This window comes from Gadus macrocephalus, chromosome 15 (assembly GCF_031168955.1).
Source record: "Gadus macrocephalus chromosome 15, ASM3116895v1".
NCBI lineage: Eukaryota > Metazoa > Chordata > Actinopteri > Gadiformes > Gadidae > Gadus > Gadus macrocephalus.
This window is the reverse complement of record NC_082396.1, coordinates 3,190,182-3,202,303: the sequence shown is the minus strand read 5'-3', so window position 1 is coordinate 3,202,303 and position 12,122 is coordinate 3,190,182. Positions and strand designations below refer to the sequence as shown.

General features: G+C 43.3%; 1 protein-coding gene across 5 annotated transcripts in view; it reads right to left on the bottom strand.

Moving 5' to 3' along the window:
* The window catches only part of psme4a (proteasome activator subunit 4a), a 32,947-nt gene extending 23,002 nt beyond the window's left edge, over window positions 1-9,945 (bottom strand). The window contains exons 1-10 of one of the 5 annotated variants that reach the window (XM_060073312.1): window positions 9,133-9,945; window positions 8,014-8,154; window positions 7,577-7,693; window positions 5,553-5,609; window positions 4,060-4,104; window positions 1,654-1,803; window positions 1,486-1,549; window positions 1,129-1,203; window positions 182-304; window positions 2-94 (exon numbers count right to left, since the gene is read on the bottom strand). In XM_060073312.1, the coding sequence (XP_059929295.1) occupies window positions 2-94; window positions 182-304; window positions 1,129-1,203; window positions 1,486-1,549; window positions 1,654-1,803; window positions 4,060-4,104; window positions 5,553-5,609; window positions 7,577-7,693; window positions 8,014-8,154; window positions 9,133-9,341 (1,074 nt within the window). In that variant the 5' untranslated portion in view covers window positions 9,342-9,945. Of the gene's footprint in view, window position 1; window positions 95-181; window positions 305-1,128; window positions 1,204-1,485; window positions 1,550-1,653; window positions 1,804-4,059; window positions 4,105-5,552; window positions 5,610-7,576; window positions 7,694-8,013; window positions 8,155-8,295; window positions 8,420-9,132 lie in introns of those variants that run through there. The other 4 variants (XM_060073314.1, XM_060073316.1, XM_060073313.1 and 1 more) reach the window with 4 other exon arrangements.
* Window positions 9,946-12,122: the final 2,177 nt, after the last annotated feature.

Below are 12,122 nucleotides of genomic sequence, written 5' to 3'. Positions count from 1 at the left end.
CCAGCCAGCGGCCATGATTGGAGGGGTGGAAGAAGGAGGTGATGCTGTTGAAAAGGCCACTGAGCTGGGCCTGGGCTTGCTGGCTCGGTCCTCCCTGGATGTTATGAACAGCAGATGTTATGAACCAGGCACGATAAGCCTATATGATAAGAAGAGGCCGCTGTGAAAGCCATTCACTGACCAGTAGGGATGAAACCCAGAGGACTACGTGGCTGATGTCGTAGGCGTTGGCTGCGTATCGCTGGACCAGCATCTGACTGCTCCCCACAGGGAGGTTCAGACTCCTCAGGATTCGGGTGAAAATCTATAATGGGAGACGAAGCAACATTAAACACACGCTTTTGTAATTGCTGGAAACGACGGTTCTCATATCTAAAAGAGGGTGTGTTGTCATACATCTTTGAGTTTTGGTGAAGTGCAATAAGTCAGTCCCTCCAGAAAAATGCGCCGTTTTTTTGTGATTGTTGCGGCCAAAAATCCTTGATTATGCTGCACGTTTTCTTAAAAAATGCGATGAAATATGCGGCATATTTATGCAATGAAATCGCGGAAACTTGCAAAAATTGCGGGATCTTGCGAAAAATGCAGCTTTTCGTTCACGCCGCGTAGTTATGTCACTTCATAACATTCCCATGGCAATAGGGGGAAATGGCTGCTCTTGTGTGAAGTAAACGCTAAAATATATGTGACTTTTTTGCAACGAAAATGCGGGGATTATAAAGTCATGAAAGCCCGGCATATTTTGCTCGGAAATGTATGTGGTGAAAGTGCGGCATATTTGAAAAAAATGCGGACTTTGGCTGATTATGCGTTGAATTATGCGATCGCATAATCACGTTTTTCTGGAGGGACTGATAAGTGAACGCTCTGCAACACATGTAATACCGGTATATTAAGAAATAGTTCAGGTCTCAAAAAATTTGACTACAGAGTTGCATACACATGACGCAATGCATCCACCTGTGACCATTAATCATGTCAACAGACGGCAGATAGTTGGTTTCTCTGGCAGCAAGGTTATAAACCCCATCAGCCCGTGATTAGCACGCGGTGCCACAAACACCCAAATAAACAAGGTTGCGTATGACAGCAAAGATTTGCACGGAGGGGAGTGAATGCGGCGCTAACCTTTGGGATGTAAGGGTCCCAGTCGATGTAGCCGATGTTGTCGTTGGCCAGGCGGGCAAAGAGATTGACCAGATGCTGCAAAGCGAAGGAAAGGTAGAACTCACACACCGGGAACATGGTTAACCTTGTAGAGCATGCACTAGAGGTCTTCAAGGGCACAAGATGATCCAAAATTATCGTTTCCCGGGTGTTTACCGGCGAATTAGATTAGAGATTTGAAAACGAATTAACCGATTTTTTTTTGGATCCGATCATTTTGATCTCGGATCCTAGGGTTCGGGTAGACCCGTGGTCCTCTAGCCTGCCCCACTCCATTCATTCACTGCTATGAACAAGTAGGAGAACGCATGTACTCACCACCTCCCAGCTGGGGAGATTTTGCACAGAGGCCCACAAGCCGGTCAGCTCATCGAACCACAACCTGTCAGAACAAGAATCTCTCAGTAAAAAGGCTCCACACCCGTGTGCTAGATCCCCATACGCGTCCATTGTGGATGCTGTTGAAGTGGGACTGTGTCTCCTCACTTGAAGCCCTTGTGGTGGAGGTGTGGGGGCAGGGTGGTCGGCAGGAAGAGGTCAAAGTAGCTGATGGCTCTCTGCATGGTGACGTCGAAGGGGCAGAGCAGCGGCCTCCACTCCTCCAACATCTCCTGGGTGGCCGACTCTGGGAAATATCTAGAAAGGGAGACGTAGATGCGCATGAGCACTGGCTTCTTTCCCTTTTGTTATAACGTGGATAGTTCCGGTCCTTCATTCTGACTGCCTCAAAGCTGTTGTGAAATACTCAAGACGCCACCTGTGAGCGCATAACAACTGACTTCTAGTATTAATGTGCCACCAACATAACCAAGTATGCTAGCCTGGTTTAATTCTTTGCATCTTGCCCAACGATGCCCCAGAGCTGAACTAAAACCACCGCAAACCGTCTCGTGGCTCATTGCTTCATTTTACATGACGTCAATGCAGGATCTCCATCTGATAAAGAAATTACCGAGACATACACCCAATATTGGAGATGTATGGCAGCTGTTGCAGGAGGACGTCTGTTTATGGACCCTTGTGTACTAACAGACACCAAAGTGTTACGTGCTGTACTGCCGCATTGTCCGGAGGCTATCAAGGGCAGTGGGAACAAAGGCCATATGTGTAAAGGGAAGCGTGTGAAGGTTAGACTAGCCAAGAGTTTTCCCAGTATCGTTTCTTGAATAAATCCTGCGGCACAAGAAAGCTCAGCCTCACTCGTGGCTGATTTTACGGGTTCATCATGTGCTCCTGTAAAACCCAGGGCGCCCATTCAACACGCCGCCTCTGTGGACGACTTGAGGGCCTTTTGTTGCCCGCTGCCAACGCAGCGCACGTCCCAGAGCCCCGTCCACACACAGCGGCACTGCAGCCTGCCGTACAATCACTCTCCCCTCTCGTAGTGACAGGAAACTGTCACACGACCGAATTAGACGAGATAATAGGATTAAGTGCAAGCTGAGAGACGCTGCCCTGGCACTTGAGACATGCTCCGCCACGGATATGCACACACGACGGCGGCCGCCACAACGGAGGACCTGCTGATGGGGGCGAAGGCGCGTTTTGTGTGGCGTGAACGTCCAGAGTGAGACAAGATATAAAGGCTGCTTCACTGACTGTAGTGTATGAAGTGTAGTGCAATACATGCTAAATAGGAGGGCAAAAGTGTAGTGCATTTTTTGATGATTCCAGGCTTCATAAGGGGAATACTTTGGCAAGTTCTGGTCAACTTAATACATAAAGAGAATAACAAACAACTATTGATTAAGGGATTAAAAACAGCCTTGACTACAGGGACAGACAGGCCCAGGGAGGTGAACCTGTGATATTCCAATATAGTTTCTAACTACCGTATTTTCCGGACTATACGTCGCTCCCGAGTATAAGTCGCATCAGTCAAAAAATGCTCCATGACGAGGAAAAAAACATATATACGTCGCATCGGTGTATAAGTCGCATTTATTTTTAAACATTTAAACAAGAACGTTTAGTCTGGAGAGACTGAATGAAATTGCAATAGCAATATAGGTGTGTCGGTCCCTCGTAGTTCTGAGAGTATACCGAATTCAGTGACACCGGGATTCCACCGGACGCGTATGCGCCGCAGTCAGATGCCTTCACAAGTCCAGCGGAGGGCTCCAGTTTTCGCCGGCCAAGTCATGCGCTGTGATATGTGTGACAGCTATGTTGCACAAAATTGCAGCTAAGGCTGGGGTAGCTTTGGTTGAACCGGAGGACATTGAGGACGAGAATATAATTTATTCGGTGGTGCAGTAGGCTTGCAGCGTTCGGTTGTAGGCCTAATGAATGACGGTGCCCTCTTGCGGCCGAGGATTATGTACGCACAATTTTGGCATATAAGTCGCTTCGAAATATAAGTTGCAGGGCAAGCCAAACTACAAAAAAACCGCGACTTATAGTCCGGAAAATACGGTATATTAAATACTTGCAACTCACAGCAAAGCGACTGACAGCGATTGACAGTAAATGCTTCACTTTCAGGTGATATTTGTTAAGTTAACAGGCAACATTTTTAAATAACCTTCATGACAGGACACTGTTAATATTGGTGTTAATATTATTGCATTCTACAGTATATTGGATAGGACAGAAGTGACGCAACATGGGATCTTGTTTATATAATGCTACAATGTGATTGGACAACACCAAATAGCCGTACTTGGCCATGACGTCCCCCCCCACTCCCCCAGGGTATGATAAGCTCCTCCCTACGGTTTGCTGTGTGTAGTCCATTGTAAGCGATGACTTTGCATAACCAAAATCCTACAAGTCAATCACTCCAATATTTTTCCAGGAAATTGTCCACACAGAACCACAACCATGTGACCATTCAAATAGAAATCAAACAATGAAATTATGAAACATTCTAAGTAAGCAAGATGTACTCACGGTCTGCAGCTCTTGACTAGCGTTTTCAGAACATTTTCCACAGAGCTGGAAAGAAAAGAGAGAAAGAGAAACACGGTGAGATGCCAACACCAAAATACCACGTTAAATCAACATGAACAGTTCTGGAGAAACAATGACCACACCAATGCAATTAGACTGAGTCTGACTGCATGCACACATCAATTCCTTCCACAGCTCATCAGTGTACAGTGAAACACCGTAGATAAAAACACGAACATAAGGGACAGGTGTGTAGTAAGTAAACAGTGAAACAATGAAGCTACAACACTAAGGATTTATGTCACAAAATATCCCAAAAAATTGGATTGCTGTCACAGATTGTTAACAACCATTTCCCCTAACTCATGGAGCAATAGCATGGATCTATGCTGTTTGTCGACACTTGATTGACTTACAGCAATAAGCAGCTGTTTGGAATGTGTATCTGCTTCTGTTTATCTGCCAGAACTGATTAAGCTTTGATATGTCTGTGAACTCTTAAACTGTTTATCCTCAACCATTGGCTGGCAAAGGTACAATTCTGGTCACATGACATGGCTGAAAGCTCTAGACACATCACCCTAAATAACCCCCCCTATAACTACTACAATGCCTGGCTACAACCTCCCCACCCCTCAACCACAACAACAGTTTCACCTCATCCATGCATTTCCAGAGGAGCTTCAATGAAAGGTAGTCAGATCCAGGGTGACCTCTACAATATTCCCATACAAACATTTCGCATATAGGTTTGGCTTGATGTTTTACTGTAATGTGGTCCATAAAACAAGCCTACCAGCCAGAATACAGCTAACCTCAAGTTCAAATCAGTGCTGAAATGAGTGTGAGCCATCCTATTGCGAAAACGCACAGAGGCTAGGGCTACCAAGAGATGAATCCCAACATAATACACTATGACCAAGAGCAAACCCTCACTTTCACCTTACTCGGTTCCTACGAGTTAAACAACTGTGTCAGGAACCTCACCGTTATCCTTGGAAGTTTATAATTGGGCTCTAAACTATCTTTAGAAGCAGGGTGTTCAGCAATCACTATCATACAAGCAGGTGAGCCAAAAACCTAGTGAACAGGCGTGAAAGCACTGTGGGTGTGTGAGTGGTTCCGGTGTATTTCTTTACCTCTCACTAGCTTTGTTATGATTTGCTTTGAACAGAAATGTATGTTCAAGATAAATAAATTAAAATAAATTAACATTAAAATGGATATGGTTGAGATGGGCGGTGGGGTAGGAAGAAAGCATTTCAGTTAGCTGCAGTGCGACAGTCTCCAATATGAGTGGAATGTTAACATTGACATGGTATTGATTGTGCTCCCGTTACACTACCAAATTAAAAACGGTGGGGCCTGGTGCATTTGGTGCTTGTTTCGTTCTTTCTTTCTTTTTTTCTCATGCATCATTAAAAACAGGTGCCCGTAAAAAGGATGATTTCAAAAGTAACAAAAAATAACACAAAGAGAAGGATTGTCCTTACCACCTCTGAAACAATTTTATCATTATGAGTTTAGAGGAAGAGCGTGGCCGTGGAGAACTGAATATGAGAGGAGACAAAGGCATAAAGAACACGTTCAGCACATTCAACATGCTAATCATTTGAAATAGATATAACATGTAGCACAAGGCTAATCACCATCTTGTGCCTGGGTTAAAAGACATGTGTGGCGTCTACGGGCGTCGTGTGACTTAAGGCCTGGCTATGAGTCAGTGCAGCTTGTTGTTCTGCAACCGTCGCATGCCCCTCAGGGCACGGCAATGACAAACTACCAATGTTTCCATAGCACCATAGAAGAGCACCTCGCACTGCGGGCTGGGAAATGGAGTGAGGGAAGGTGGCCCATTCCGTCACCCATAGTGTTACCATAGTGAGGCGTCATTTGAGGAACATCCAGAGTGTGTTGTGTTAGTGAGGAGTGAGAGTTTTCTTCCATTGCAGTAAATGAAGAAAAAAAATACATTGCATTTATATGATAATCTGAGATATATAATTAACTGAAATTGAAGGGAGCAGTCATAACTACCTTCCTTGGGGAGATATGTTAAGCCGCTGCTAATTTCAGTGCCATTAATCAAATTTGAGGGATTAATAAAGGCAATTTGAACAGGTGGGAAATGGTCTGCAATGCTGTGGTGAATAATGAAAGGAAAATCAGGTTATATAAACTCCTTTTCAAAGAGGTCTATGGCGTTCCAGTCCTTTCTCTTTGGTACAGTGTAGTTTCCCGAGCTGAACAAGCACGGAGTCCCTAAAGCGACATGGACCAAACACATTTTGGAAAAAAAAAACATACTTCGGTTATCCAGAATTAGGTTTTGCTTTCCCCAGATAGCTTGACGCAACACGTTTCCCAAGACTTCGCAATAAGCCATGCGAGATATCACAAGACTTGAGTAAAAAAAGAAAAAAGTTAAATGTTGAAAATAACTGATGGATATTAAACAAATGGATAGCCATCTGCCATCTGAAGCCGGAAGCGAAAGGCACAGTCAGCAGTCCAAGTCGCCATGGGTCTAGCGCTAAGCGGTTGATTCGGACCTGGATCCGTCTCTTTTCCCCCTCACGATATCATTGCTGCGGCTTTTCAATTTTGATCCAACACCACGGGATCCAGAGTACAGTCCCATTAGTTCCCCGCATCTTAAGACCGCTTTATTACAGAGCATGAATACCCTATATCTTTCTTACTTTAACCCGACAAGAACAATACACGGTGGCTCAATCATCAGTTCTTGACATAAAGTTGTGTTGATTAACGTTCTTCTGTTGCATACAATCACGCCATTTCCCTGCATATAGAAAAGGACTTTTAAGATAGAGTTTAATTAGCATGTCCAAATATTTTTTAAATAATTTTTTAGACTATATCGCCACTTGCCTGTCAAGGCGGTTATTAATATGATGGTCTTTTTTGGTCTGACATTCTGACGTTGTCTTGTAATAATAAAAATTCTCTTTTCCATGATAGACGTCATGCGATTCAAGTATGTTAGGCCTCTGTATCATGTTTTATTCCGTTATTCTAATGCACATACAACAATGATAAACCTGCAAATGTTAGATAGAGAATTGTAGGTGTATTGAGGCTCTCTGAACGACAATTCGAGTCAACTTCTAGGGTACAGCCCTACTCTGGGTAGCAGAACTTTTTTCCTCCATCATGTTTAAATGTCACTTTAGAGGAACTGTTAACAGTTTGAGTAATCAGCGGAGAACATAGTTTTATCAAATCCATTTTGACACACCAACTAAAGTGGCTTTACAGATAAGGTAAGTGAAACTGTACCTCGGTTTTTTTCAAGTGGGGATAAGCCACTGGGACAATGGAATACCATTTTAGTTTGTCCAATTTAATTGGTAAAACAGTTGACAGACCACTCAGATAATTTCTCGCCATTAACATTTCTGGATTGCTGGGAATAGCCCATCAAATTGGTAACACTTCAGCACCAATACTCAACCAATATCAGAAAGAGTCCCCCTCCCAAAAGACTGGGGCTTACTTGGGGAACCAGTTGAGGCCCAGGTGCTCCGTCTTGGAGTAGAGGATGCGCTCCTGCAGTTCGTACAGTGGCCTCCAGGGCAGCTCCAAGTCCTCCCTTGAGAGTAGCTCTCTTTTTCTGTTGGAGTGATCATTTGGTCAGTCAGCAAAATCTTCAGACAGTTAAATCTGACAGGCTGGACAACTACCGTCAATCTTGAGTGACAAAAATACCACAATTGTGCAGCGAATTCTGGCCATAATAATCATGGAGAACAAAGTGTATTGTCATGATTATTATTATTAAAACATCATTGCATGTAGATTCTATTTAAAAACTTTTAAAAAGACCAAAGTCTAAAATTGTATTGAAAGTAATTAAGATAAGACCACAGCGTAACCATGCTAGGAGAGTGAGGGAACGTACGTTTTGACGATGCTGTGGAAAGTAATTCTTACTTGAGGAGGTTGATGAGGAGACGCGCAAGGCCTTGCATCATGCTGATCTCCAGCTTGGGGATAGTGACTAGCTCGTAGAGCAGCTTGATGAAGAGAACATGGTCCTCTTTGCTGAACTTCCGTCCATACAGACGCATGTACCTACACAGCAAGGGTCATAGATTTGAAGGATTAATGGCTGAGTTCATGCAATGAACAATTAAATTAATACACCATAACAAGTTCCTCCTGGTCAACACCTGAGGAAAAACGAGGACAACATGGAAACATCGTTGTTTTTACATTAATCAATGGGTAACTTTGGAAGGTGTTCAGCATTGAATACGATTCAAGCATCCTATTGGAATGTATTTTGTTAGTTATATCAGATTGTTTCATCCACTATATAAACTATAATGTCCCTCACTCAATAGTGAGTGACCTTTCCACATGCTTTTGTTTACAATCCTTGGAAGGATCATGAACAGACCTCCCCTTTCGATTTCCATTTCAAGCAGACCATGACTCACTCTAAAGTGGGCTTTGGCCAACAAGAGGACTGGGAGGGATTCAGGACATGTATGAACCTATGGCATTACAATTTTGTGAACAGAGCAACGACATGGTCATTCAACTTATCTCTTTCTGTGTGCATTTGAAGATATGTTATTGTATGCAATAAACATTTGAGATATAAATAGGCAACAGTCAAAATAATTTAAAAAAAAAAAGTTTATTAAAAAAAAAAAAAAAAACATTATTATTGTATTATACAGGGTATGGGAAACGACAGAAGTGAAAGCAACACTGGACCCTGTTTACATAATGCTACATTGTGATTGGGCATCATCAAATAGCCATACTTGGATGTTATTCCCCCCCCTGAGGGTATCATAAGCTCTTCCGTATTGTTTAGTGTGTGTTAAGAGGTCTTGTGTGCTATGACTTTGCATAACCTGAATCCTACAACTCACACGTCAAAGTTAAACAAGTGGACGTGGCTGAACGAAAAAAAACACGATACGACCAATCAGCCTAAACAGAGATTACACACACATGTCTGTATCATATCATTGTCTTTATCCTTTAAGCGTTAGATCAAATAGGTCTCAGACATACTTGAGGTGGATCAACACTTACGTGGAGAGTCTCCTTGTCCAAAACAGAACCCCCGGCCATAGCTCCCTCAGCTGCACGGCTCGGGACAGGTTCCCTTTGATCTTAGCCAGAATGTCATTGGACTCAGAGTCGAGTTTATCCGCATAGGGCAGGAGCTTGTTATAAACGATGTCCTTCTGGGGAACGAATCCTAAAGTGTCCGACGCGACTTGTTTCATGTTACGACTCATACAACTTAAAGCTAACCCACTAGCGTTAGCTAATAGAGTCCCGTTTTCTCTTGGCTACCGCTGCACGGAGCTATGCTATGCTATGTTGCTAATGTAAAGGGTAACTCAGAGCTCCCGACTAGCCACGACCATTTAACAACTAATCAACACGGCTAGCATGAACTCAGAGCTCAAACCACAAGTTATCTCCAGACAGCTGAATTACACCGGGCTGTTATGATCCTCATTCATGATACTGGATACGCTAGAATGTGGAAGCTAGCGGAAAATAAGTCAACAATGGAAAGGCGTTGGCACTGAAAATACAATCATATGCTGGCTCTTTGAAGCCTGGCCCCAATATCTAACTGTTTGGCTAAAGGTAGCTCGCTAAAAAGAAACACACAGTCATCTAAATCCCGAGGACTGTCACTGCTGAGGGATTTTCCAACTACTGCAAAGTGCATCCGACACCCGATATCCGACGTCTGCTAGTCACCAGGCTCGTCATATCCGCTAGACGCGAAAACTACAACTCAAGTCATATCCGCTATTTTCTCCACAGTTCGCCCCCTTTCTGAACGACTCAGGAAGATAATTTCCAATTCATTTCACGCCGCTGACGTTTCCGAAAATCCGTGTGTATGTATTATTAATAGTGGAACTAAGCGAACCCACTACGATATGACCATAAAACGTTTGATACAAGACTATGTACATCGTTATTTTGATGATGGAACTACACACTGGTCTCAGATGTTAGGGAGGTAGTTGGCACCATCTCGTGGTAAATAGCAGAATTACACTTCAGATACAGACTACGTTGTGATGTGGTATCTATGCAACCTCTTGTATCATGGGCAGAGCAGAGGGTACCTCCCACAACATTGGATATGCTTCTTTTACCTTTATCCTGGCACATTTGAAAGTAGTCAGTTAAATGTATATCTGCGGTGCGGACACAACACTTTATTAATAACCCTCAAATTGATAGCAGATAAATTGACTTGCTTGCGACCAGTTGTCATCTGACCGGCAGATAGCGTGCTGCCCAACTCACTATGTGTCACCCCACATCGATGCAAAGAGCTGCTCTGTTTCAACCTGAAAGACCTTAAGGAGGTCTGTCAAATCCACACAGTGCTGCTGCTTTAGTACACTTATTATTATTTTTTTAATTCTCTAATTCATCTACGCTAACGCGCGCGCGCGCGCGTGCGTGTGTGTGTGTGTGTGTGTGTGTGTGTGTGTGTGTGTGTGTGTGTGTGTGTGTGTGTGCGTGCGTCCGTGTGTGTGTGTGCTCGTGGAATAGTATTCTTCTTCAGTGACACTTTCTTTGGGTTCTTTGGGTCAGCAGCTCTTTTAGGAATGATGAAGTCGTCCTTATCGAAATGAGCACTGCAGACACGGTGATCCTTTATCAGCATCTCGATCGGCGTCTAATGTCCATATTCAAAACAATAACTGGTCTACCAGAAATCGGTCATTCTACCGTCCATGGAATGTTTCTGGGGTGTAACTTTAAAAACACAAACACGGACCATTTCTCTCTCTCTTGACTTCAAGCTGTAGATGGGTCTTCTCCGGTGCTTGAGCTGTCCTTCACTCTATGTGTAAATCACGTGTGCAGTGCGTCTTCTGTCAACAACGTTCCATGCTTGATTGTAGCGAACAATTATTTTGTAACTGTAACTTACAGCGGCATATGTGCCCCCCCGAGTTTGCTAAAAAAAAAAAATAAAAAAAAAATCCCGAATAGAAACGGTCTAAAGAAAGCTGAAATATATGCACTATTAGTTTGATCAAACTTTGTGTTGATATATGTATGATTGCATGTAACTGTAGTTACCTGTTCAGAACCAAAAGGTGGCGCTGTTGCGCCATGTCTGTGACTATATAATGGAATGTTTACTCCAATTTCCATCTCTAGCTCTTGGAGAGCGTGTGTCCGTTCACGGTTTACAATAAACTACGGCTAAAGAGAGAAGTTATCTGTCACGTATTGGAATTATTATTCCACCGAGAGAGTGTGACTCTGCTAACACTATTATTCTTATTCAAAGTGTTATATTTTGACATTATGAATAAATATTGCACCTAAAATAGTCATGCCTGTCTACGCTTCAATCTCATGCATATTGCAGAAAATATGCAACAGCGCCCCCTGGGGTCACACTTTTCGGTGGGTCGCAGAATGCGGTGTAACTCCGGCGCATTAGTCACGATCTGCGTCAATCACGTGTGCAGTGCGTCTTCTGTCAACAACGTGCCATGCTTGATTGTAGCAAACAAATATTTTGTAACTGTAACTTACATATACAAGTCCTTTAATTTACATGTCAACACTTGCTATATATTATTTATAAATATAAATTACATAAATTATAAATTCCAAAACTTTCCTCCTTGAACTGAACTCCGGCGCATTCGGTAATCGACTTGTGTGGACTTCCTGTAAACACGTAATGCTTGTAAAACAGTCTTTTTAAATAAACTCCGGGTTTGCAAACTAAGGGCGTATTCACACCTGCCTTGTTTGGTTCGAACCAAACCAAAGAAATCGCAGGTGCAGACCTTTTGGGCTGGTGTGAATACAAACCATCGAACTCTGGAGCGGACCAAACAGCCGGAGAGGTTCGCTTCCAAACTAACCCTGGTGCGGTTCGCTTAAGATGTGAAAGCGACCGCGCTCGGTCCGACCCAGTTCTAAAAATAATATGCCTCTTTGGACGCAACAGGCTCCCATTCATGCTTGTTTATTTATATTGTTTGATTAGGGCGGTAAATTCAAAGATCAGACCG